The 25,859-nt window shown below is 41.0% G+C and overlaps 1 protein-coding gene across 1 annotated transcript in view; it reads left to right on the top strand.

The window, feature by feature from the left end:
* DCP2 (decapping mRNA 2) overlaps positions 1-25,859 on the top strand; it is a 164,199-nt gene that overhangs the window by 135,144 nt on the left and 3,196 nt on the right. The window contains exons 7-8 of the mRNA XM_080268805.1: positions 21,145-21,382; positions 25,399-25,501. Of these exons, the coding sequence (XP_080124931.1) occupies positions 21,145-21,382; positions 25,399-25,501 (341 nt within the window). The remainder of the gene's footprint in view (positions 1-21,144; positions 21,383-25,398; positions 25,502-25,859) is intronic.

The raw sequence follows: 25,859 nt of genomic DNA, 5'->3' as shown, positions 1-25,859 counted from the left end.
TCTTAACACTTCTCGTAGGTTTTCCAGAGTAAGTGTGGGGGGCTATTCCTCATCTTATTCCTCCTCAACCTGCACTCGAACCTCGATGAGTAGTTCTAGTTCCTCATCTGTGAGGGCTTCACCAGCATGTCCCAGAAGTTCATCTTCCATCTCCTCAGGTCGTAAATTGGAAAAGCCGTCACCACCAACTTCATGAGCCATCTTCACGATGTTGCGTAACTGGAGAACAATAGAGGGGAATCATTGGAAATCGTTTACGACGTCAGACCATAATTTTCTCCGACACAGGTTCACACATTTTGTTGTCAACTCGTCGTGACTTTCTTTAATGAAGGCTTTGCACTTGGCGATATTATACTGCCTCCATATTTCCCTGCTTGTGGCCTCACTTTTCTCATCAAGAGACTCCCTGATCATGGGAAATGTTTTCTCTGCATATTTTGCTTTGAAAATGGCGATGACTCCCTGATCCATTGGTTGCAAAATTGAGGTTGTGTTCTTGGGGAGGAAGACAACCTCAACATTGAGGTGGGCAAATTTTAAACTTTCTGGTTGCCCAGGGCAGTTGTCCAAAACAAGTAAAACTTAAAATTCCATTCCCAGGTTTGCCAGATATTTTTCCACATCTTGGACAAAACAGTTGTGGAACCAATCAAGAAACAATTCATCTGTTATCCATGCTTTTTTGTTTGATCAGTAAAACACGGGCAGGAGGTTCATGTCTCTATTTTTTAAAGCACGTGGATGTTTGGAACAATACAGGAGCATGGGTTTTATCATATGTCCTGATGCATTACCACACAACAGGACAGACACACGATCCTTTGCTGCTTTAAAGCCTGGCGCACTTTTCTCCTCCTTCAAAATGTACGTTCTTTTAGCATTTTCTTCCACCACAGGCCTGTTTCGTCTGCATTAAACACTTGTTCAGGCCTGTATCCTTTCTTCCTTATAAGTTCAGCAAAGTCACGTGGGTACGATTCTCCTGCTATCTGATCTGCTGAGGCTGCTTCACCAGTCATCTTAATTTTATGTAGGCCATACTTTTCCTTAAAATTCTCAAACCAGCCCATGCTGGCTCCAAATTTCTTTTGCCTAGAAGCACCAACATTACTAGGCCTATCACCATCGTCGTCAGTACTTTCATCACCATCATCACTATTTTCACCTGCCTCACTTTCATCACCATTATCTTCACCAACACCACTGCTTTCACCTGCAAATTGAGCATAGAGTTGTTTTGCTTTATTTCTGATGAACTGCAAGTCTAGCGGCACGTGTTGGCAGTTTAAATCCTCAATCCAAATATTCAGTGCCTATTCCATTTTCACCAAGGCATCATCTTTCACATGCATCGTTACTTTAACCGATCCTGGTGTGCACGAAGCCAGAGCATCTTTAATGTCTTTTTCTCTCCGTTTTATGCCACGAACACTGGAGTCATTCATGCCATACTCGCAACCAACTGCTGCATAGCTCATTCCACTGTTAAGTTTTTTTAATATTTCATTCTTTACTTCCAAGGTAAGTACTTTCTTTGCTCTCTTAGCTGACTTATTTCCAGTTGGAGTGTTACAAGGGGCTTCGGAGCCTTGATGATCACGAAAGCACAATAAATGTGGCCGAACACGAAAGCACAATAAATGTGGCCGAACACGATGTGAGAACAACAGACCAACGTGGACTGATGCTGTTGTTTGTCGGGTCAGCAGGAACATGCTGCGAGCAGCCAGAGACACCTGGCGGGATGGCACACAAACTTGCTAGGAGGTGCCAATACAATTTTTTTTTTTTTTTTTTTTTTTTTTTTTTTGATAATCCATCCATCCATCATCCAATCCTACGTTGCCCCATGAGGAGCGTAGAAGCCCGGGGCTAGGCAGTTGGTCCTGACATTTAAGATGAGAGTGACCAACCTCACTCATCCCTGAGTGGCAGTACGTGAGCAATAAACCCCAATCATCCCTTGGATATAAACCTTCAACGGCCCAATCCGGCTGGAGCACAATAATTACCCACTAAACCACCAGGCGCCAAAATTTGGTTATATGGTTACCACCCAGCATAGTAAATGGTTTCCTGGTGTACAGGAAACCATTAGGCTTGTTACTCAGAGTCACCCACAGGCAGAAGGAAGTGGAAAGATGATAATTTGAATAACTCCCAGTGGAAAAAAAAAACGTTGATAATTAAATCCGTCGATAAAAAAACGTCGATAATGAGGGCGTACTGTCTATATATATATATATATATGTACATTAATCCCTTCAAGACCCGGACGCTCAAATCCCAGATACCTCAAGTCCCGGACATTTTGGGCTTGGGTCTATTAGTCCAAGTCTTGGAATATTCACTAAGATATCCAGACATATGGGACCCCAAAAATGGCCAAAAAAATGTCAAAATGGAGAAAAGAAAAAAAAGCCAATATGTGTTCATCCCTACTCTAAATATGCTGCACGGTGATGAACAGCTGTGTTTTGGAACGTAGTTCCAGCGACATCCGCTAGAGCGCCTCTGCATCCTCCCCAGTTCCTGCCTACCTACCATCGTGACTGCACGCGTATTGCCATGGCTGCCAACGTGCTGGCTTTTGTGGTAGACAGAATAAAGTGCAGTACTTCGCCACTAGACCACATGGGAATTTACAGTGTTGTGCAGTGTTAAGAAATCAGAATTCAGAGTGCAAAGGATTAAGTGCAGAGTGCGAACTGGTGTGTTGCAATTGGTGTGTTGCAAGTAAGAAGAGAATGTGCAGTGTTAAACAGTTATAGTTCACAGTGAAAAGGATTAAGTGCAACGCAACACTGGATTACTGTACGTGCTTCAAGTGCACCCTCGCCACCGCCAGAGCCATAGAGGAGGCGGATTAATCTTTGTGACGGCCACGGACGTGTCGTAAGTACCCTGTACACTGCTAAATATTTTTCATACTCACTTCTGATTTCTCATTCTTTGGTTCCTTTTCATTTATTTCATGGGTTCTGTCCTTTATTTGTGTGCATAGGGTCTTAAATAGATGCTGTGCAAGTCCGGTAGGGAGTTATTTAAGTCGCTTTCAGAGTTAGGTTGGGTTGGGGTCTATAAGTACCTGTCCAGGGGTGTTTTTCCCAAGTCCTGGACAAAACCAAGTCCCGGACATGCCTTTGGCTCTATTATGTCGGATCTTGGAGGAATTACTGCGTATATATATATTATGTATATATATACTGTAAATATATACAGTACAATATATATATACAGGTTATCCCTTACTTCACGTGAGGGTTACGTTCCTAGACCCTTCGCATATGTGGTACATTCGCGTATATGTTCTGCCCATGTGTGCACGTAATTACGCATGTGTATTAAGTGTATTACATCTGAATAATACTGTTTATGCACTACATTCAGCTAATAAACTAGCATAAAGTATGAAAAACAACAAAAATGTAAGAAATTTACCACTGAAAGCTGAGAAGCACAGGTGCAAGTGGAGACAGTATCAGTCTGGTGCACTAGCTCTCACTGCCTCCCGTATGCTACATTCTCTGCCTTCTTTATTGTGTGAACAGTTGACTCATTCACTCCAAACATAGGGTTCCAAGACAATTCACAGGCGTTGGTGGAGACACTTTAGCACAGTCTGATGCACTAGCCCTCACTGCCTCCCGTATGCTATGTTCTGCCTTCTTTATTGTACGAAGAGTTGACTCATTCACCCCAAACGTACGATTCCGAGACGATTCACCGTCAAGTCAATTCACCGTCAAAACATGGACGATTCCCCATCAGGACAATTCGCACCCTGGATGATTCCCCGTCATTCTGTAAACATACTTATTATTGATTAATTAATACTTTAATAACTAATTTTCAGGGGGATTTTATAACTCATGTAAGTAAAAAACTAGTGTACTCTACTTGCTAAATAAACTGGTATGTAAATAAATGACGGGGAATCATCCTGACGGCGAATTGTCACCGACATTCCTTCCCTAAGTTTGCCCAACACTTTAACTTTCTCTGTCAGCGACATCACTTAACGAGTCCATTTTGGTGTGTTACCACATGCATCACTAGCAATATGCTTAGGCCCCATGTTGGCAAACAAGGCAAGCAATGACTGGAAGGCAGAAAAATAAGCCACAAATAACGACTCGCGAGTCATGCATGGTTCGACTGTCGGATTCAAACTGACTGTGTGGTGCGTGGTAGGCCGACCTTCCACACACACACATACACACACACACACACACACACACACACACATGTATGCACACAGGCAGCAGGTAGGCATAGTAGGAGGAGTTAATAACTAATTTTCAGGGAGATTTTATAACACATATAAATAAAAAACTTACTGAAAGCTGAGAAACACAGGCGTTGGTGGGTGGTAGAGTGGGTGGTGGAGCAGGGATTTACTGAATGGTGGGAGAAGGAGTCGACGGGTCATCGACCTTATCTTCCTCAACCTCATCTTCGTCACTTTGGATGACTGGGGTTGTAGACTGATTGGGGGATGTACATGATGAATGCTGGCTGAAGAACATTGTTATTTTAGGTTGAGATACAGCTCGCTTCATGTCATTGAAGATTTGGCGGTAACAGGCAAAAGCATTTTCAGCCTGTTCTTTATACTTAAGGGATCTTATCATGTTGGGATCTATGTTGTAAAAATGTTCTGTTACTGGCTTCATCATCCTTAAACCTTTAGCCAAGTTATCTAGCGTCAACTGAGACGCAGGCGAGTCATCATCGACCTTCTCATCCTCCTCATCCTTCTCAGTAGACTGAGTCACCTCCACCAGATCCTTGTTTGTTAACTCTACTCTGTGACTATCCAGCAGTTCCTCCACTTCCTTTTCATCCATATCATCAAATCCTTCCCCACCAATTTGTTGTGCCAGTGATACAATGTGGGAGGCAGTGGATTTTTTTTAGACAGGTTCAAACCCCTTAAATTTGTGAACACATTCTGGCCACAATTTTTTCCAACATGCATTCACTGTGTGTGGTTTTATTTCGTCCAAGGCCCCCTTGATCGTCTGAAGGCAGTCAGCAATGCTGTAGTCCTTCCACAGCTGCATGACGGTCTTATTCTCATCCTCCATCCCAGCCACAATGCGCTGCTTGCACTTTTTGGTGTAACGTGCCTTAAAAGTGCGATTAACACCTTGATCCAGGGGTTGAATTAATGAAGATGGGTTAGGCGGGAGGTAGAGGATCTTAACACCCTCAGTTTCAGGTTCGTGAGCTGGTGGATGTCCAGGGACATTATCCAAGATGAGGAGAACCTTGAAGTCAAGCTTTTTATTACCCAGATAATTACGTACTTCAGGTAAGAAGTTGGAGTGGTACCAGTCCTTCAGGAGAGGCTGGGTAGTCCATGCCTTAGCATTTGCCATCCAGAAGACAGGCAGCTGCTTCTTGTCTTTTCCTTTAAGGGCACGAGGAGTCTGAGCCCTGTAAATTAAGCCCGGCTTAATCATAAAACCAGCTGCATTGCAACAGAACAGCAGCGTAAACCGATCTTTGGCTGCTTTGAATCCTGGGGTTTGGGTCTCCTGATGGCTGAGGAAGGTCCTGGCAGGCATCTTTTTCCAGAAGAGAGCAGTTTCATCCATGTTGAAGACCTGCTCTGGCTGGTAGCCTCCCTCATTAATGATATCACTTAGTTCAGCCGGGAAGTCACGTGCTGCCTCATGATCAGCTGATCTACTTTCTCCACAGATGTGGAGGTTACGAAGGGAAAATCTCTTCTTAAAATTTTCAAACCACCTTTTGCTTGCACTGAAAACTGGGGTGTCAGGAGCTGATGAAGTGCCTTCACCTCCATCAGCTTCACACATAGTCTGGTACAGAGAAAGTGCTTTCTCTTTAATTATGTTGGAGTCAAGGGGTATACCACGCTTGTGAGAGTTCTCCATCCACAAAAATAGTGCATTTTCCATCTTTATAATGCGCATATCTCTCTTATAATGAGACACTTTAGCACAGTCTGGTGCACTAGCCCTCACTGCCTCCCGTATGCTACTTTCTGCCTTCTTTATTGTACAAACAATTGACTCATTCACCCCAAACATACGACCAACAGCACTCGCCGACATTCCTTCTCTAAGATTGTCCAACACTTTAACTTTCTCTGTCAGTGACATAACTTTACAAGCCCGCTTTGGCGTGTTACCACATGCATCGTTAGCACCACGCTTAGGCCTGATGTTGGCAAACAAGGCAAGCAATCACTGGAAGGCAGAAAAATAAGCCACAAAAAACGATTCACGAGTCACGCACGGTTGGAGGGTCGGATTCAGTCTGTGTGGCGCGTGGGAGACCAACCTCTCACATGCACACACACACACGAACGAACAGCCGGAGAGAGCAGACGTCCCAGCCATCGCTCCTAACCTTAAGTAGTTTCAGGAATTTTGTCTGTCCTGTCTCCTAAGGTCTTGTCTTAAATTTAAAATAATGAAAGTTAATAGACTACCAAAAATGTAAAGATTTATTGGCTATAGTATACATGAATGTTTGTAGTTTTTTTTTGGTAACAGCTGTTTTGGTACTTTACATTAAACATGGCCGAAAATGTAAACAATGAGGGACTCGAATTTCAAGGATTTGATACAAATACCGATGTCATGGACCTGGTTAAAACATTAATTATGAGGATTAGTGAACTTGAAAAGAAAGTAGAGAATCTAGTGATAAAAGATGTGTCTGAAAATACGGATAGTACCATGCAGAGTCTGATCCAATCCAATGAAACAGCGAATGAAGAGATTAGGAATTTGAAGCGGGAAAATGTTGAATTGAGGAGGAAACTAGAAGAGAGTACTAATAAAACGGAGAAGGTGAGTAATGTATTAGAAGAGCATAAGGCAAAGTGGGCACATGTAGAAGAAGAACAGAAAGAAGTGGTCAGCTTAAGAGAGATCATCCAAGAAGAAAGAGAAATGAACAAGAAAAAAATGGAAGAAGATGTAGTGAAAATACTGAAGAAAAAAGAGAAAATAGTGAGAGAAACTGTTGAAAGGAACAGATGTGTGGTAGTATTTGGAAACGGAAGAGGAAGAAAAAGTTAGGTTCGTAAGACTTGAGAGAGACATGAACCTGGTGAGAGGAATATTAGGCAAGATTGACCCCGAAGGAGACAAGTGGGTAAAAGAAATTGAGGAAGGAAGGAGGATAGGGCCTTATAAGAAAGGGGAAACAAGACCAGTGAGAGTAAAGTTTACATCAGAAAGTGTAATAAATGAGATACTTAAAGTGACTTGGAAATTAAGCAAAGAGGCGGGGATGGAAAATATTATAATAAGAAAAGATCTGAATGAAGAAGAAAGAGAAGTTTTAAAATCATTAAAGGAAGAAGCAAAGGGAAAAAATGATAAGAGGACAGAGGAAGAATGTAATACTTTTTTTTGGAGAGTATTGGATATGAAAGTAAGGAAGTGGTATTTAAGGAAATAGAAGTGAAGGAAACTAAGGGGGATGGCTGTGAAAGATCAGAAGTTGAGGAAGTTTTACGGATAGAGAGTAGGAGAGAAGAGGGTATTAAAAACGTCAAAAATAATTTGAAGGTGATATATACTAATGTTGATGGTTTCATATCGACAAGGATCGAAATTAACGATTTCTTGAGAGAACATGAACCTGATATCATGTGCCTTCTAGAGACCAAATTAAGAGAAGATATTGATGTTCATTTGGGAGATGGTAAATACAAACTGTGGAGAAAAGACAGGAAAGAAAAAAAGGGAGGAGGAGTGATGATAGCAGTGAAGAACAACATAAATGTAGATACTGTGGAAATGGGAGAAGGCAAGGCTGAAGTGATATATATGAAATTAGAAACTGGAGAGAATGTTAAGAGAGATATGGCGGTAGTGTATGTTCCCCCAAAGACGAGAGCATGGAAGGATGACGAATACCATGAGATGTTGTCAGATATGGCTATCTATTTGCAAAAAATAGTTGAGAAAAGCAATAATATAATTTTAGTGGGTGACTTTAACTGTAAAGAGGTGAACTGGGAGGAATGGTACTCGGGAGGCGGCGAGGATTCATGGGGCACTATGTTATTAAATATAATAATGAATAATGTGATGACGCAGTGGGTCAAAGAAGAGACACGGTTTCAAGGTGAGGACACACCAGGAAGGTTAGATTTACTGTTCACCAAAGAACCCGATGTAATAGAATCATTGAAATATCTCTGTCCTTTAAGAAAAAGTGATCATGTGGTCATTGAGTTTCAGATGTTAATAGGGAATGTCGAGCCAAGAGACGAGCTTCATAGACAGGGAAGATACAACTTTGGGAAAGCAAATTTTACAGGATTGAGAAACTTTTTTGAAAATGCGGATTGGAGAAAATTCAGAGAAACAAAAGAGATACAGAAGAAGTGGGATATCTTTCTAGACCTCTATAATTTGGGAGTGAAAAAATTTGTACCAAGAGTAAGAGGGAAAGAAAACAGGAAAAAGGAGTGGTTTAATGGAGGGTGTATGATAGCAAAAAAAGAGAGAGATAAGGCGTGGAACAATTGGAGAAAGAGAGGTAACAACAGAACAAAGGAAGAATATAAAAGAACAAGAAATGAACACACAAGAATACTTAGAGAAGAAGAAAGGAATTTTGAAAAAGGTATAATAGAGAAATGCAAGGATGAACCCAAACTGTTTTATAGATTTGTTAATGGCAAACTGAAACAAAAGGAAGGAATCACCAAACTGAAAGTAGAAGGAGAGGTCTTTAAGGATGCAGCAATGCAAGCAGAAATAATGAACAAATGTTTCCAGTCAGTTTTCACTAAAGAAAAGGAGCTTGTGGAAGGGGAGGGAGTGATTAGAAATGTACCGGTGACAAAAGATATAAAAGTGAAGGTACAGGAAGTGTATAAATTACTGGAAACTCAAGATGTAAGGAAAGCCCCAGGACCTGATGGAATTTCTAACTGAGTACTGAAGGAATGCAGAGAACAACTGGCGGATAAAATTCACAGTTTAATCGTATGCTCACTGGAAGAGGGGAAAGTGCCACAAGAATGGAAGAGGGCAAATGTGGTACCAATTTACAAGGGAGGAAACAGGGAAGAACCCCTGAATTATAGACCAGTGTCTTTAACCAGCATGGTCGCAAAATTGTGTGAGAGAATCCTGAAAGACAGATGGATAAAATATCTGGAAGAGATGAATATATTGGCTGAATGTCAGTTTGGATTCAGAAGTGGAAGGTCATGTGTTTCTAACTTGTTGAGCTTTTACTCAAGAGCAATTGACGTGGTACAGGAGAGAGATGGTTGGGTGGATTGTGTGTACTTAGACTTAGAGAAGGCCTTTGACAAGGTACCTCATAAAAGACTAATGTGGAAACTAGAATATATAGGAGGACTGAAGGGGAAACTTCTGGAATGGATGAGAGACTTTTTGAGAGACAGACAAATGAGGACAGTAATAAAGGATAGGATGTCTTGATGGAGGGAAGTAACAAGTGGAGTCCCTCAAGGCTCGGTGTTGGCGCCAGTAATGTTCCTGATTTACGTAAATGATATGGTAGATGGAGTGAACAGTTACGCCAGTCTGTTTGCTGATGATGTAAAGATCCTGAGGAAGGTAGAGGTTGAGGAGGATTGTAAAATACTGCAGGAGGATTTGGATAGGATACACAATTGGAGCCGGACGTGGGAAATGAAATTTAATGTAAAGAAATGTAAAATATTGGAAATGGGTAAAAGTACCAGGAGGCCATCACTGAATTATTTGTTGGGTAATGAATTAATCACAAAAAGGAGAGAAGAGAAAGATTTGGGAGTGCTGGTCCAAGATAGTTTGTCACCAGAAAAGCACATTAACAAGATAGTTGGAGAGACTTATAAACTCTTGACTAACATAAGAGTAGCATTTCATTATATGGATGAGGAGATGATGAAAAAATTGATAGTGGCGATGATCCGCCCCAGGTTAGAATATGCAGCGGTAAAGTGGTCCCCACACAAAAAGAAAGATATAAACAAGATTGAGAGAATACAAAGAACAGCAACCAAGATGGTCCCCAGTCTGACAGACCTGTCATACAGAGAGAGGCTGGAAAAACTGGATTTGCCTTCCTTAGAAGAAAGGAGAAAGAGGGGAGACATGATTGCAGTGTTCAGGACCATGGTGGGAGTAGATAAAATTGACAAAGAAGATCTGTTTGTATGGGATAAGAGAGCAACAAGAGGACATGGAATGAAATTGAAAAAGTCAAGCTGCTTGAAGGATATCAAGAAATATAGCTTTCCTTACAGAAGTATAGACTTATGGAATAGCCTGGACAAAGAGATTGTCCAGTCTAAAAACTTAAACGAGTTTAAAGCCAAATTTGACTTATTGAGAAACAGCGATGGAAACCCACGAGCATAGTACATTCCGTGTATATCACAATTAGGTATAAATACTTAAATATTGGAACAACTTAGACAAAGAGGTGGTGCGTGAGAAAAACATTCGTGTGTGTAAAGGTAGACTTGATAAATGTGGATATGGAGACAGGACAACACGAGCATTGCTCAATTCCTGTATACTACAAATAGGTAAATACAAATAGGTAAATACACACACACACACACACGAGCAGCCGGAGAGAGAGGTCGTCCCAGGCATCGCTCCTAACCTTGAGTAGTTTCAGGAATTTTGTCTGTCCTGTCTCCTAGGGTCTTTCTTTAAATTTAAAATAATGAAAGTTGGTAGACTACCAAAAATGTAAAGATTTGTTGGCAATAGTATACATGAATGTTTGTGGCTTATTCGGTAACAGCTGTTTAGGTACTTTACATTAAACATGGCTGAAAATGTAAACAATGAGGGAATGGAATTTCAAGGATTTGATGCTAATACTAATGTCATGGACCTGGTGAAAACATTAATTATGAGGATTAGTGAACTCGAAAAAAAAGTAGAGAATCTAGTGATAAAGGATGTGTCAGGAAATACGGAAACCACCATACAGAGTCTAATCCAGTCCAACGAAACAGCCAATGAAGAGATTAAGAATTTGAAGAGGGAAAATGTTGAACTGAGGAGGAAACTTGAAGAGAGTACTAATAAAACGGAGAAGGTGAGTAATGTACTAGAAGAACACAAGGCAAAGTGGGCACACATAGAAGAAGAACAGAAAGAAGTGGTCAGCTTAAGAGAGATCATCCAGGAAGAAAGGGAAATGAACAAGAAAGAAATGGAAGAAAATGTAATGAAAATACTGAAGAAAAAAGAGAAAATAGCGAGAGAAACTGTAGAAAGGAACAGATGTGTGGTAGTATTTGGAAACAGGGAAGAGGAAGAAAAGGTTAGGTTCGCAAGACTCGAGAGAGACACGAACATGGTGAGAGGAATATTAGGCAAGATTGACCCCGAAGGAGACAAGTGGGTAAAAGAAATTGAGGAAGTAAGGAGGATAGGGCCTTATAAGAAAGGGGAAACAAGACCAATGAGAGTCAAGTTTGCATCAGAAAGTGTAATAAATGAGATACTTAAAGTGACCTGGAAATTAAGCAAAGAGGCGGGGATGGAAAATATTATAATAAGAAAAGATCTGAATGAAGAAGAAAGAAAAGTTTTAAAATCATTAAAGGAAGAAGTAAAGGAAAAAAATGATAAGAGGACAGAGGAAGAACGTAATACTTTTTTTTGGAGAGTATTGGATATGAAAGTAAGGAAATGGTATTTAAGGAAATAGAAGTGAAGGAAACTAGGGGGGATGGTTGTGAAAGATCAGAAGTTGAGGAAGTGGTACGGACAGAGAGTAGGAGAGAAGAGGGTATTAATAATGTCAAAAATAATTTGAATGTGATATATACTAATGTTGATGGTTTCATATCGACAAGGATCGAAATTAATGATTTCTTGAGAGAACATCAACCTGATGTCATGTGCTTTGTAGAGACCAAATTAAGAGAAGATATTGATGTTCATTTGGGAGATGGTAAATACAAACTGTGGAGACAAGACAGAAAAGAAAAAAAGGGAGGAGGAGTGATGATAGCAGTGAAGAACAACATAAATGTAGATACTGTGGAAATGGGAGAAGGCAGGGCTGAAGTGATATATATGAAATTAGAAACTGGAGAGAATGTTAAGAGAGATATGGCGGTAGTGTATGTTCCCCCAAAGACGAAAGCATGGAAGGATGACGAATACCATGAGATGTTGTCAGATATGGCTAGCCACTTGCAAAAAATAATTGAGAAAAGCAGTAATATAATTTTGGTGGGTGACTTTAATTGTAAAGAGGTGAACTGGGAGGAATGGTACTCGGGAGGCGGCGAGGATTCGTGGGGTACTATGTTATTAAATATAATAATGAATAATGTGATGACGCAGTGGGTCAAAGAAGAGACGGTTTCGAGGTGAGGACACACCAGCAAGGTTAGATTTACTGTTCACCAAAGAACCCGATGTAATAGAATCATTGGAATATCTCTGTCCTTTGGGAAAAAGTGATCACGTGGTCATTGAGTTCCAGATGTTAATAGGAAAAGTCGAGCCAAGAGACGAGCTTCATAGACAGGGAAGATACAACTTTGGCAAAGCAAATTTTACAGGATTGAGAAACTTTTTTGAAAATGCGGATTGGAGAAAATTAAGAGAAACAAGAGAGATACAGAGGAAGTGGGATATCTTTCTAGACCTCTATAATTTGGGAGTGGAAAAATTTGTACCAAGGGTAAGAGGGAAAGAAAACAGGAAAAAGGAGTGGTTTAATGGAAGGTGTATGATAGCCAAAAAAGAGAGAGATAAGGCGTGGAACAATTGGAGAAAGAGAGGTAACGACAGAACAAAGGAAGAATATAAAAGAACAAGAAACGAATACACAAGAATACGTAGGGAAGAAGAAAGGAATTTTGAAAAAGGTATAATTGACAAATGCAAGGATGAACCCAAACTGTTTTATAGATTTGTTAATGGCAAACTGAAACAAAAGGAAGGAATCACCAAGCTGAAAGTAGATGGAGAGGTCTTTAAGGATGCGGCAATGCAAGCAGAAATAATGAACAAACGTTTCCAGTCAGTTTTCACTAAAGAAAAGGAGCTTGTGGAAGGGGAGGGAGTGATTAGAAATGTTCCGGTGATGAAAGATATAAAAGTGGAGGTGCAGGAAGTGTATAAATTACTGGAAACTCAAGATGTAAGGAAAGCCCCAGGACCTGATGGAATTTCTAATTGGGTACTGAAGGAATGCAGAGAACAACTGGCGGATAAAATTCACAGCTTAATTGTATGCTCACTGGAAGAGGGGAAAGTGCCAAAAGAATGGAAGAGGGCAAATGTGGTACCAATTTACAAGGGAGGAAACAGGGAAGAACCCCTGAATTATAGACCAGTGTCTCTAACCAGCATGGTCGCAAAATTGTGTGAGAGAATCCTGAAAGACAGATGGATAAAATATCTGGAAGAGATGAATATTTTGGCTGAATGTCAGTTTGGATTCAGAAGTGGAAGGTCATGTGTTTCAAACTTGTTGAGCTTTTACTCAAGAGCGATTGATGTGGTACAGGAGAGAGATGGTTGGGTGGATTGTGTGTACTTAGACTTAGAGAAGGCCTTTGACAAGGTACCTCATAAGAGACTAATGTGGAAACTAGAATATATAGGAGGACTAAAGGGGAAACTTCTGGAATGGATGAGAGACTTTTTGAGAGACAGACAAATGAGGACAGTAATAAAGGAAAAGATGTCTTGATGGAGGGAAGTAACAAGTGGAGTCCCTCAAGGCTCAGTGTTGGCGCCAGTAATGTTCCTGATTTACGTAAATGATATGGCAGATGGAGTGAACAGTTATGCGAGTCTGTTTGCTGATGATGTAAAGATCTTGAGGAAGATAGAGGTTGAGGAGGATTGTAAAATACTGCAGGAGGATTTGGATAGGATACACAATTGGAGCCGGACGTGGGAAATGAAATTTAATGTAAAGAAATGTAAAATATTGGAAATGGGTAAAAGTAGCAGGAAACCATCACTGAATTATTTTTTGGATAATGAATTAATCACAAAAAGGAGAGAAGAGAAAGATTTGGGAGTGCTGGTCCAAGATAGTTTGTCACCAGAAAAGCACATTAACAAGATAGTTGGAGAGACTTATAAGCTCTTGACTAACATAAGAGTAGCATTTCATTATATGGATGAGGAAATGATGAAAAAATTGATAGTGGCCATGATCCGCCCCAGGTTAGAATATGCAGCGGTAGTGTGGTCCCCACACAAAAAGAAAGATATAAACAAGATTGAGAGAATACAAAGAACAGCAACCAAGATGGTCCCCAGTCTGACAGACCTGTCATACAGAGAGAGGCTGGAAAAACTGGATTTGCCTTCGTTAGAGGAAAGGAGAAAGAGGGGAGACATGATTGCGGTGTTCAGGACCATGGTGGGAGTAGATAAAATTGACAAAGAAGATCTGTTTGTATGGGATAAGAGAGCAACAAGAGGACATGGAATGAAATTGAAAAAGTCAAGCTGCTTGAAGGATATCAAGAAATATAGCTTTCCTTACAGAAGTATAGACTTATGGAATAGCCTGGACAAAGAGATCGTCCAGTCTAAAAACTTAAGCGAGTTTAAAGTTAAATTCGACATATTGAGAAACAGCGACGGAAACCCACGAGCATAGTACATTCCGTGTATATCACAATTAGGTATATTCTTAAATATTTGAAACGACTTAGACAAAGAGGTGGTGCATGAGAAAAACATTCATGTGTGTAAAGGTAGACTTGATAAATGTGGATATGGAGACAGGACAACACGAGCATTGCTCAATTCCTGTATACTACAAATAGGTAAATACAAATAGGTAAATACACACACTACCAGATATACAAATATCACAAAAAAGTAATACAGGAGGAGTTAAGTAAATTAGACAGAGGAAAAGCAAATGGTCCTAATGAAATTTCATGTTGGGTGCTCCGAGAATGTGCAAAGGAGTTAAGTAAACCATTATTTTTAATTTTCAAGAAATCCTTGAGTCAAGGTAAGCTACCTGATATTTGGAAGAAAGCAAATATTGTCCCCTTATTCAAGAAAGGGAATAGACAAAATCCACTCAACTACCGACCAGTATCACTGACCAGTGTTGTAAGCAAGGTATTAGAAAAGCTTATAAGAAAAGTTTGGGTAAATCATCTAGAAGAACACAATATGATAACAGAAAGACAGTTTGGCTTCAGAAAAGGAAAATCATGTGTTACTAATCTGTTGAGCTACTAATCTGTTGAGCTACTATGACAGAGTAACAGACATAGTACAGGAAAGAGAAGAATGGGTGGACAGTATCTATTTAGATTTCAAGAAAGCATTTGACACAGTACCACACCAAAGACTTTTATGGAAACTGTACCATCAAGGAGGAATTCGAGGCAAACTGTTTTGTTGGATGCAAGATTTTCTCATAAAAAGAGAAATGAGAACAGTACTAAGGGGAAACTACTCATCATGGAAAGAAGTGACTAGTGGAGTACCACAGGGTTCAGTGCTGGCACCAATCATGTTTTTAGTTTATATAAATGATATAGACAGTAACACTGGAAATGAAAGCTATCTAAATATGTTTGCAGATGATGCAGAAATACAAAGGAGAATTACTAACACAGACTCTTGCAAAGAGCTACAAGAAGAATTAAATAAACTTCATGAATGGAGTAATACATGGCAAGTGGAATTCAATGTGGACAAGTGTCATTTAATCAAGTTTGGTAAAAGTGGAAAAAGACCTTCTTGGGATTATACATTAGGAAATTAAACCCTACACACATCAGAAAGAGAGAAAGACCTAGATGTGATTATCAATAACAGACTATCTCCGGCTGACCACATCAGCGAGAAGGTACGGAACATGTATACACTGCTTGCAAATATGAGAATAGCATTGACATACATGAATGAAGACATGCTAAGAAGGATAATAACATCATTCATTAGACCAGCCCTGGAATATGCATCAATGGAACAGCGTGGTGGACTGAAGAGGTGAAACAGGCTGTGGCACAAAAGAAGAAAGCATGCAATGAATGGATGAGAAATAGGGGCGTGGAAGAAGTTGAGAGGCGGAAGAGAGAGTTATATGTAGAAAGAAAGAGAGAGGTGAAAAGATTAGTAAGAGAGAGTAAGAAGAGAGTGGATGAGGAATTTGGAAGGAATTTGAGTGTAAAGTGGAGGGACTGTAAGAAAATGTTCTGGAAAGAGGTGAAAAGAGTAAGACAGGGTGGAGGTGAAGTTAGCAGGGGAGTGAAAGATAAAAATAGTAGATTGCTAGTGGAGAAGGGAGAAAAAGTGAGCAGATGGAGAGAACACTTTAAGGAATTGTTGAACGTAGAGGATGGAAGTAATGCGAGTATAAGTGGCTGGGGAATGGCTGGGAGAAGGAGGGAGGTGAGAAGACAGGAAGAAATCAGTAGGATAGAAGTTGTGGAAGCAATGAAGAAAGTTAAATCTGGGAAAGCCCCAGGAATTGATGGAGTGTGTGGTGAAATGCTGAAGCATGGGGGAGAGATAGTAGTAGAATGGATGTGGAAGATGTGCAGATTGGCCTGGGAGGAAGGTAGAGTCCTGGAGGATTGGAAGTCAGGTATAATTATTCCCTTGTACAAAGGAAAAGGGGAAAAAGAAGTGTGTGGTAATCATAGGGGCATTTGTCTTCTTAGTATAATAGGAAAAGTGTATGGTAGGATACTTATTGACAGAGTTAGAGAAAGAACAGAGAAATTAGTTGGAGAAGAACAGGGAGGCTTTAGGAAGGGAAGAGGTTATGTAGATCAGATATTCATTCTTGGATCTTTGGTGGAAAAGTTTGTAGAGAAGGGAAGGAAGTTGTATGCGGCTTTCATGGAATTGGAGAAAGCATATGACAGGGTGGATAGACAAGGATTGTGGAAAGTGTTAAGAATATATGGAGTAGATGGGAAGTTGTTGAATGCTGTGAAGAGTATGTACGATGGTGCGAAGGCTGCAGTGCGTGTGGATGGTGAACTAAGTGAATTTTTCTTTTTGAAAGTTGGGTTGAAACAGGGATGTGTCATGTCTCCGTGGTTGTTCAATCTGTACATGGATGGGGTAATAAAAGAGGTACAAGGTAGGGTAGTGGATGTTGGAGTGGCCCTGGCGAGAGAGGATAGTGTTTGGAAACTCCCTGTACTGTTGTTTGCAGATGATACTGTGTTGTTGAGTGAAGACGAAGGGGAGATGCAAGGCTTGGTGGATGGGTTTGGGAGAGTGTGTAAGAAACGGAATCTGAAGGTGAATGTAGGGAAGAGTAAAGTGATGGTCTTTGAGAGAGGTGAAGTCAGTGAATGTGCAGCGAGGTTGGATGGTGAGGAATTGGAAAATGTGAGTACGTTTAAGTACTTGAGTAGTGTGATGAGTAAGGATGGAGGTTTGGAGGGTGAAGTGCTTGAAAGGGTACAGCAGGGAAGAAAGGTTGCTGGTTCTTTGAAAGCAGTGATGGGAAGCAGGGAAGTGAGCATGGAAGTGAAAAAGTTACTACATGACAGTATTGTGATACCGACTCTAATGTACGGAAGTGAAGCTTGGACGTTGTTGGAAGGACACAAGTCAAGAGTGAGAGCAGTGGAAATGAGTTATTTAAGAGGAGCCTGTGGAGTCACATGGAGAGATAGGCTGACGAATGAGGATATAAAGGAACGTTGTGGTGTTGATGTGGATGTGATAGGGAGCGTTATGAGGAACACACTGAGGTGGTTTGGCCATGTGGAGAGGATGGAGGGTGAAAGACTGACGAAGAGAGTGTATGTGAGTGAGGTGGAGGGGGGAAGAGGGAGGGGGAGGCCGAGGATGAAATGGAGGGATGTGGTGGAGAGGTATATGAGAGAGGGGGGTGTGAGTTGGGAGAAGGGCAGGGAAATGGCGGGGGACAGGGCGACTTGGAGGCGATTTGTTTGTGGCCACCCCAAATGGGATTGAGGCGTCTGGCAATAGATAGATAGATAGATTTCTAGTTCTTTTATATTCTTCCTTTGTACTGTTATTACCTCTTTTCAGTTGTTCCATACCGTGTCCCTTTTTTTTTTTTTTTTTTTTTTTTTTTTTTTTGTCATACACCTTCCGTTAAACCACTCCTTTTTCCTGTTTTCTTTCCCCCTTACTCTTGGGACATATTTTTCCACTCCTAAATTATAGAGGTCTAGAAAGATATCTCACTTCCTCTGTATCTCTCTTGTGTCTCTTATTTTCTCAAAAAATTTTCTCAATCCTGTAAAGTTTTCTTTCCCAAAGCTGTATCTTCCCTGCCCATAAAGCTCATCTCTTGGCACCAAGTTGCGTATTATCATCTGGAACTCAGTGACCATATGATCACTTTTTCTTACAGGACACAGATATTCCAAAGATTCAGTTACATCGGGTTCTTTGGTTAACAGTAAATCTAATCTTGCTGGTGTGTCCTCAGCTCGGAATCGTGTCATTTCTTTGACCCACTGCATCATCACGTTGTTCATTGTTATATTTAATAATATGGTGCCCCACGAATTTTTGCTGCCTTCTGAGTCCCATTCCTCCCAGTTCACCTCTTTACATTTAAAATCACCCATTAAAATTATATTGTTGCTTTTCTCAGTCACTTTGTTTAGATAACTAGCCATGTCTGACAACATCTCCTGGTATTCATTGTCATTCCATGCTCTTGTCTTAGGGAGAACATACACTACTGCTATATCTCTCTTGGCATTCTCTCCAGTTTCTAATTTCATATTTATCATTTCAGCCATGTCCTCTCCCATTTCCACAGTATCTACATTTATGTTGTTCTTCACTGCTATCATCACTCCTTCTCCCGTTTTTTCTTTTCTATCTCTTCTCCACAGTTTGTATTAACCGTCTCCCATATGGACACCAGTATCCTCTCTTAACTTGGTCTCTACAAAGCACATAACATCAGGTTCATGTACCCTCTAGAAATCGTTGATTTCTCTCCTTGCCAATACTAAACCATCAACATTAGTATATGCCACCTTCAAACTTTTCTTGTTGCTTTTTTATATCCTCTTCTCTCCTTCTTTCCGTCGGTACCACTTTCTCAGTTTCATATCCATAACTCTCCAGTAAAACACTGTCTTCTCTTCCTCCATTCTCTTTGTTTTTTGCCTTTGCTTCCTTTACTAACTCCTTTATTTTAGCTCTTTCTTCCTCATTTGCATCTCTCCTTATCCAAACATTTTTTAACCCTTCTTGATCTGATAATTTTCACGTTCTATTGATGATTTCAGTTACCATTACCTGGGACTTAAACTTTACCTTCAGTGGCCTCGCCCCTCCTTCCTTGTACTTTCCTAACCTAAACACTTCTTCAGTCTCTTTTTGAGCTTCGTTGTTACCCTCCATAACTACTGATATTATTTCTTTAACTTTACTCAGTTCTTCTCTTTCTCTTTCTGATCTTACTGTTATACGTTTTTCTTGTACTCCTGAAATTACAGTATTACACATTTTTTCTTATCTGCCACATCCCTGACTGAAGATTCTCAACTTCTCATTACCGTAACCACTTCCTTCTCCACCATTTCCTTGCTTTGTTGTTCTATAATCTCTTTCAAGTTTACATTTCCTTCCTCCTGAATTTTCTTCCACCCCTTGTGTTGCTCCTTGATTTCCTTAATGTGCTCATCATGCATCCTTGATTTGGATTCATACTCATCTAGTTTACTTTTCATCCTGTCCATTTCTTCTTCCAACCACTTATTCTCTCACTTGAGCTATTTTATTTTATTTGAGGCAGATTCATTACTCACTTTTAATTCTATGGCTTTTCTTTCTTGTTTATCACTGCATGTGCAAACTTTTTCCAGTTTATTTTGTAGAATTCTGATCTCTTTCTCCTGCTCTAAGGTCCATTCTTGCAGCTCTCTAGTTGCTGCCTATACCTTTTTTAAATCCTGGACATTTCCTCTCCACAGTTTTCTCTACTCCTGCTACACTTGTTTGGTTCAGCTTAGTACTTCCATTTCCCACATCATCTTCAGAGCAGCCCACAAAATCCCCCTACCAGTTGTAAACAAAGCACCGTCCCTCTCCGCCATGATGCATCCATATGGAAACTGTTTCCACTATATCTTGTACTCTTTATGACTGAAACCACTTTTTTTTTTTTTTTCTTTTTTTTTTTTTTTTTTTTTTTATACTATTGTCCGACGGGACCACCACTCACGAACTCATTCACATAATCACAATAGGCTGGTCACCTTTTGCCGCTGATTCAGTGATTATTTCCCCATGATCCAGGAAGAGCTTCGTCTCTGTCAGCTACCTGTGTGTGTGCGTGTGTGTGCGTGCGTGTGTGTGCGTGTATGTGCGTGTGTGTGTGCGTGTGTGTGCGTGTGTGTGCGTGTGTGTGTGTACGTGTATGTGCGTGTGTGTGTGTGTGTGTGTGTCTCTCTTTCTCTCATTTTTGTTTGACTTTGGGCATAGGCTTAACAGCCCATTCCCTGAGGCCCAGCAGTTCTCCAATGTACTTAACATCTACATGTCACCACTTCGACGCTGACACCCACCTTCTGTGCTGAATATGTACTAGGGCTGTCTCCTATAGGACTGGTGTATTGGTATTAGTGAGTGTGTTTTTCCGCTATGTTGACGGGTTTTATGGTAGACAAGTAAAGTCTGCTTTAATGAAATTCAAATGCTTAACTCTTCCCTGCCCCAGCCAGGATTCAAACCTGGGTCCACTGGGGCTTCAAGTCATCTCCCTTCCATCTTGGCTTCTACCTTCCCCATGTATATCATATTTATTTTATTTCTTTCGTCCATTTTTTTTTTTTTTTTTTTTTTTTTTTTTTTTTTTTTTTTTTAGTATCCCACATGGTACTCTGTGGCCCAAACATGAGTGGGGATTTGCCAGATGATTTACATGGTGAAACTTATGGCCAACTATAACACTTAGAAATTTCACACATATCCCTTTTATTTGACATTAAAAAAAAAATTTAATGCTATTTGCATTTTTGATAAGATGGCCAAATATGATGCTGAAGTTTGTGTCAAATTGCCTGAGAGGGTTAATTGAAGAGAAATAGTTTCCTGGCCTGACCCAGCATTATTCATCTTCGCAAGTAAGTATGAAGTTGCAGGCAGATATTGTTTGTGACATAGTTATTATTTTTTTATAATCTCTGTCATACAGGCCATTACGAGAGTGGCTAGCAAATCATCACCGTGCTCAGAATGGTGGTAGAGAGGGCCGGCGGCGTCAGCGGAGCGCCACTTCAGGCACAGCTTCAGATACTCACCACCACACTCATCCCAATAGCTACAGGCACAGTCATTCACCTGCTGCACAGCATGAGACTAGCAAACGACCTACTTCCCAACCAGAGTCCAGCAGGAAGCAACAGAATGCTGCCTTTGTTTCATGTATACAGGTGAGTCCATTGTTCTGTAAATGTTGTCTTTGTTTCTTGAAGTGTATACAAGTGAGTCAATTGCTCTTAATATACCATAGGTATCTCCTGTTACATACACTGTTGTTACAGTGGCATAGTTGGTAGAAGTTGTAGGTCAGAGGAGAGCATTCACTTATGCACCCTGATTCGAATTTAAAATGTGATTGGAGAATAAGGATGTAAGATAGTTTCTTGCAGCTTGAATGGTCTGGGCCACAGTAACTTAGCCTTGGACCCTCCTATGCCCCAAGACCTCTAAGAGCCTCCAGAGGGATGATAAAGGATTGACTGTCCTTAGTACTATATATAGATGAATATTTATTTTTGTATAACCCCTCCTGTTCAGAGAATTGGAGAATACTCTTAAAAACTTAGTTGTTTTTTGTTGTTGTAGGTTTCTTTTCTTAGTGGTTTTTCTCTACAAATCCCCCTTTTTTTACAGGTGATGGAGAAAAATCACTGGGGCATTATTAACAAATAATTTTGTATAAGTTGGTAGGTCGGGGCACCCACCATCCACTCACTCGCTGTAGTGCAGCTTTGGGTGTCTGCCCTTTCCTCTCTTCCTTCCTTCCTCTTCTGTCATCCTTTCCTCCATTGTTTCCACTTCCTTCTGCCAATGGGTAGCTTTGTACTCCTTCTTCTGTCTTTGTTTCCTTCATTTTTTTCCTCGTCCTTCTGCCTTTGGGTGACTCTACACTGAGTGTCAAGCCAAATGGTTTCCTGTACATCTGGAAACCATTTACTACGCTGGGTGGTAACCATATAACCAGATTACGGCACCTGGTGGTTTAGTGGGTAAATAAGGCGCTTCAGTCGGATTGAGCCTGTGTAGGTTTATACCCAAGGGATGGTTGGAGTTTATTGCTTACGTAATGCCACTCAGGAATGAGAGGCTGGTCACTTTCATTTTAAATGTCAGGACCAAATTGCCTAGCCCCTGGCTGCTACGCTCTTCATGTGGCAACATGAATGACTGATCTTTTGTATCTAAATAGTGCCAGTTATTCTGAATTGTGCTCAGAACCTCAAAATAACAACATGACTACCTGTTCATAAGTAATATTTCCATAGAGCAGTAGCACCTACCAGGCGCTGTAATCATCCATCACAGTATCATTTTGCTATTAAAATTGTGTACTGAATATTAAGTGTTTTGTAGTTGTTAGAGTCAAAGGGTTTAATATTATGATAATTTGCTGTGTAGCTATGAAAGCATGTGCAGATGGTTAGACCTGCATGGTAGTAGATGGCTGGCTACCATCAACCCTGGGACGTACTACATTGAGAGTGAATTGTGGCTACAAGCTTGGTAACTAACTACAAAATTGTCACTGTTGGGCAGGAAACATTCAGCCACAAGTGAAATCACGCAGTAACCTTTCTGCAGAGTGACTGTATGTCGAGTAAAAGTCCAAACTGAGACTCACTTTATTACAAGTCTTATGACATCTTAAAGTTCTTTTTTCTGAACAGGTTCCAGTAACTGTTGGGAAGCTGGTTTTGGCAATTGGTTTAGCTTTCAGTCTGTAGGAAGCATCAGCTGTACCATGGTCAACTCCAACACGAAGATTCCTTAAGAGGAAACGTGATGTCTATCTATCTATCTATTGCCAGACACCTTAATCCCTTATATGGGGTGGCCACAAACAAATCACCTCCACATTGCCCTGTCCTCTGCCATTTCTCTGCCCTGCTCCAAATTCTCACCCCCCTCTCTCATATAACTCTCCACTTCATCCCTCATCTCATCCTCAGCCTTCCCCTCCCTCTCTCCCCCTCCACCTCATTCACCTACACTCTCCTCATCAGTCTCTCACTCTCCATCCTCTCCACATGGCCAAACCCTCTCAGTGTGTTTCTCCTAACACTTCCTATCACATCCACATCCACATCACAATGCTCCTTCATATCCTCATTTGTCAGTCTCTCCATGTGACTCCACAGGCTCCTTTCAGGTAACTCATTTCCACTTCTCTCACTCTTGACTTGTGTCCCGCTAACAACGTCCAAGCTTCACTTCCATACGTTAGAGTTGGTATCACAATACTGTTATGTAATAACTTTTTCACTTCCATGCTCACTTCCCTGTTTCTTATCACTGCCTTCACGTGGTGTCATAGTTTATATATTTTATGTATGTTATACATGTGAAGTAGAGTCAGGATTCTGGAGGCTTGAATGGTTAGTAAATGAGTATCTGGTGCATCTCATTGGGCATGCTGTTGATAGTTCTCTCATCTTCATACTGTCTCATTCCTTGTTTCTGGATCCTACTTTACCCAGTCTTCACTTAGGAAAAAGATTTGGAATGATGATGATGATGATGAGGTGGAAAAGGAGGCTGTGCATGATGTAGATATAGTTTATACATTTGTGCAAATTGGGTAATTGTGTCTGATGGTCTTGTGGTAACAGTCTCAGTTTGGAGATGGCCTAGTGTTCAAGTGCTGCTGTTTGATTGTGACAGGCAACTGGAGGTTTTTCCATCATGTGTAATGCTGCCAGGAATGTAGGGTGGTCTCATACTCTTGATCTAGAGTGCATTTACCTAACCACAGACTTTCCTGCACAGCAAGTCCTTCTGTGTGCTCAAAAGAATATGGGATTGGTTAGTACTGTGCAGCAACATGTATTTTACTATGTTGGTAATTTCTTGTACACTTCCTTTTTCTTTTTTAACTTGCGTTAAGAATTGCCATAGAATTACATACACTGTTGTTGATTTGGAGAATGCCTTTGACAGAGTCCCTAGAGAGGTGGTGAAGTGGGCAGTGAGAAAGTTTGGGATCGAGGAGTGGCTGGTTAGGATGGTTTTGGCTGTGTATGTGCCCAGATATGAGTGAATGGAGGTTTGAGTGATGACTTTTCTGGGAATGTTGGAGTGCATCAGGGGTCAGGCTTAAGTCCCTTGTTGTTTATCAAGGTATTTGAAGCCCTGTCACGTGACCTCAGAAATGGACTTCTGTGGGAGATGTTGTACAGTATGCAGATGATTTGATGTTGATTGCAGAGAATGAAAGGGAGGCAGAGGAAAGACTTAGGAAGTGGAGAGATGGTATGGGGCACAAGGGCTTAAGAGTGAAGGCAGGTTAGGGCTGGTGGAGGTACTGTCAAATAAGAGGGAGTGTGGCCATGTGTGATTTGCCTCAAGGGTGTGGGAAGTAATTCCATCTTGTGCAGTGTTTGTGATAAGTGGGTGCATAAGAGATGCAGTGATGCAGTGTTATTAGAAGTAGACTGCGAGATAATGCTGATTTCATGTGTGCAGTGTGTCAGGGAGAGCATGTGGAGATTGTCAGGTATGAAAAGATTGATCTTGCTGGAGTCTGTTGAGTGAGTGGAAGAGTTTTGTTATCTGGGAGACATGTTATGTGCTGGAGGTGGGTGTGGAGCTAGCTCTGTGGCTAAAGTGAAGAGTGTTTGGAAGAAGTTCAGGGAGCCGTTGCCTCTCCTGACGTTTAGGGGGCATTCTGTCTGTGCTAAGGGATCTTTGTTTGCAGCATGCATTAGGAGTGTAATGCTGTATGGCAGTGACACCTGGGCATAAAAGGAAGAATATATTTGCAGGCTCAGACATACAGAATTGACAGTGATTATGTGGATGTGCAGTGCGTCCCTAATTGCGAGGCCTGGGTGGTCTAGGTTTATGATAGAAAGAGTTGAAGGGTAGGATGGGATTAGAGTGTTTTGGTGTTGTGATGAGGAGCAGTAGTTTAAGATGGATTGGGCATGTGGAGAGGATGGGGGATGATAATTGGGCGCAGAAAGTGAGAAGTGTTAATGTTTGGGGTAGGGTTGTGAGAGGTAGACCGAGGAAGACTTGAAATGAGGTCATTGAGTGTGACCACAGGGATAAGGGACTGAATAGGGAAGCTGCCACAGATCGAGCAGCATGGAGAGCTGCCATTAGGTGATCTAGGCCGACACATGCAAGCATGTTGGAGCCTTTAAAAACAAAATGAAGCAAACTTGTATATGTAATGTTTGTGCAGGAAGAAGTGGCTGGTTTTGAGAAACTTCGAGGGAAGCCAGACAGTTCACCCCGCAGAAGGGAGACTTCAAGCAAGGGGAAGACACGCAAGGCTCTTCATAATGGTGAGTGTTGTATGATATGTTGCACATTATTCAATATACAGTGAACGATTATCCGGCGTAATGGAGCCAAAGGCCTGACATATACAGTCAAAATGCTGGGTTATGCAAAAGTCCCCCCTAGGGGCCCCTAACCCCTAAACCTTGTAACATTTATCCACTGTCTAACTGCTACAAAACGCTTTAAAACGTCACAAAGCAGCTAATAGATGTTCCTAAAAATAAAATACTGTAATGTACTGTTAAGTTCACTGTAATTTTATGTACAGAAGCAATTTCATGTTGACAATGGGGAGAACAGCAAAGTCTCCCCACCCAGGGGACCCCATTTTCTTTCACCCAGCAGTACATATACTGTATA

Source organism: Coenobita brevimanus, chromosome 29 (assembly GCF_032717465.1).
Source record: "Coenobita brevimanus isolate Jiangsu-jjx chromosome 29, ASM3271746v2, whole genome shotgun sequence".
Classification (NCBI taxonomy): Eukaryota; Metazoa; Arthropoda; class Malacostraca; order Decapoda; family Coenobitidae; genus Coenobita; species Coenobita brevimanus.
This window is presented reverse-complemented; position numbering and strand designations above follow the sequence as displayed.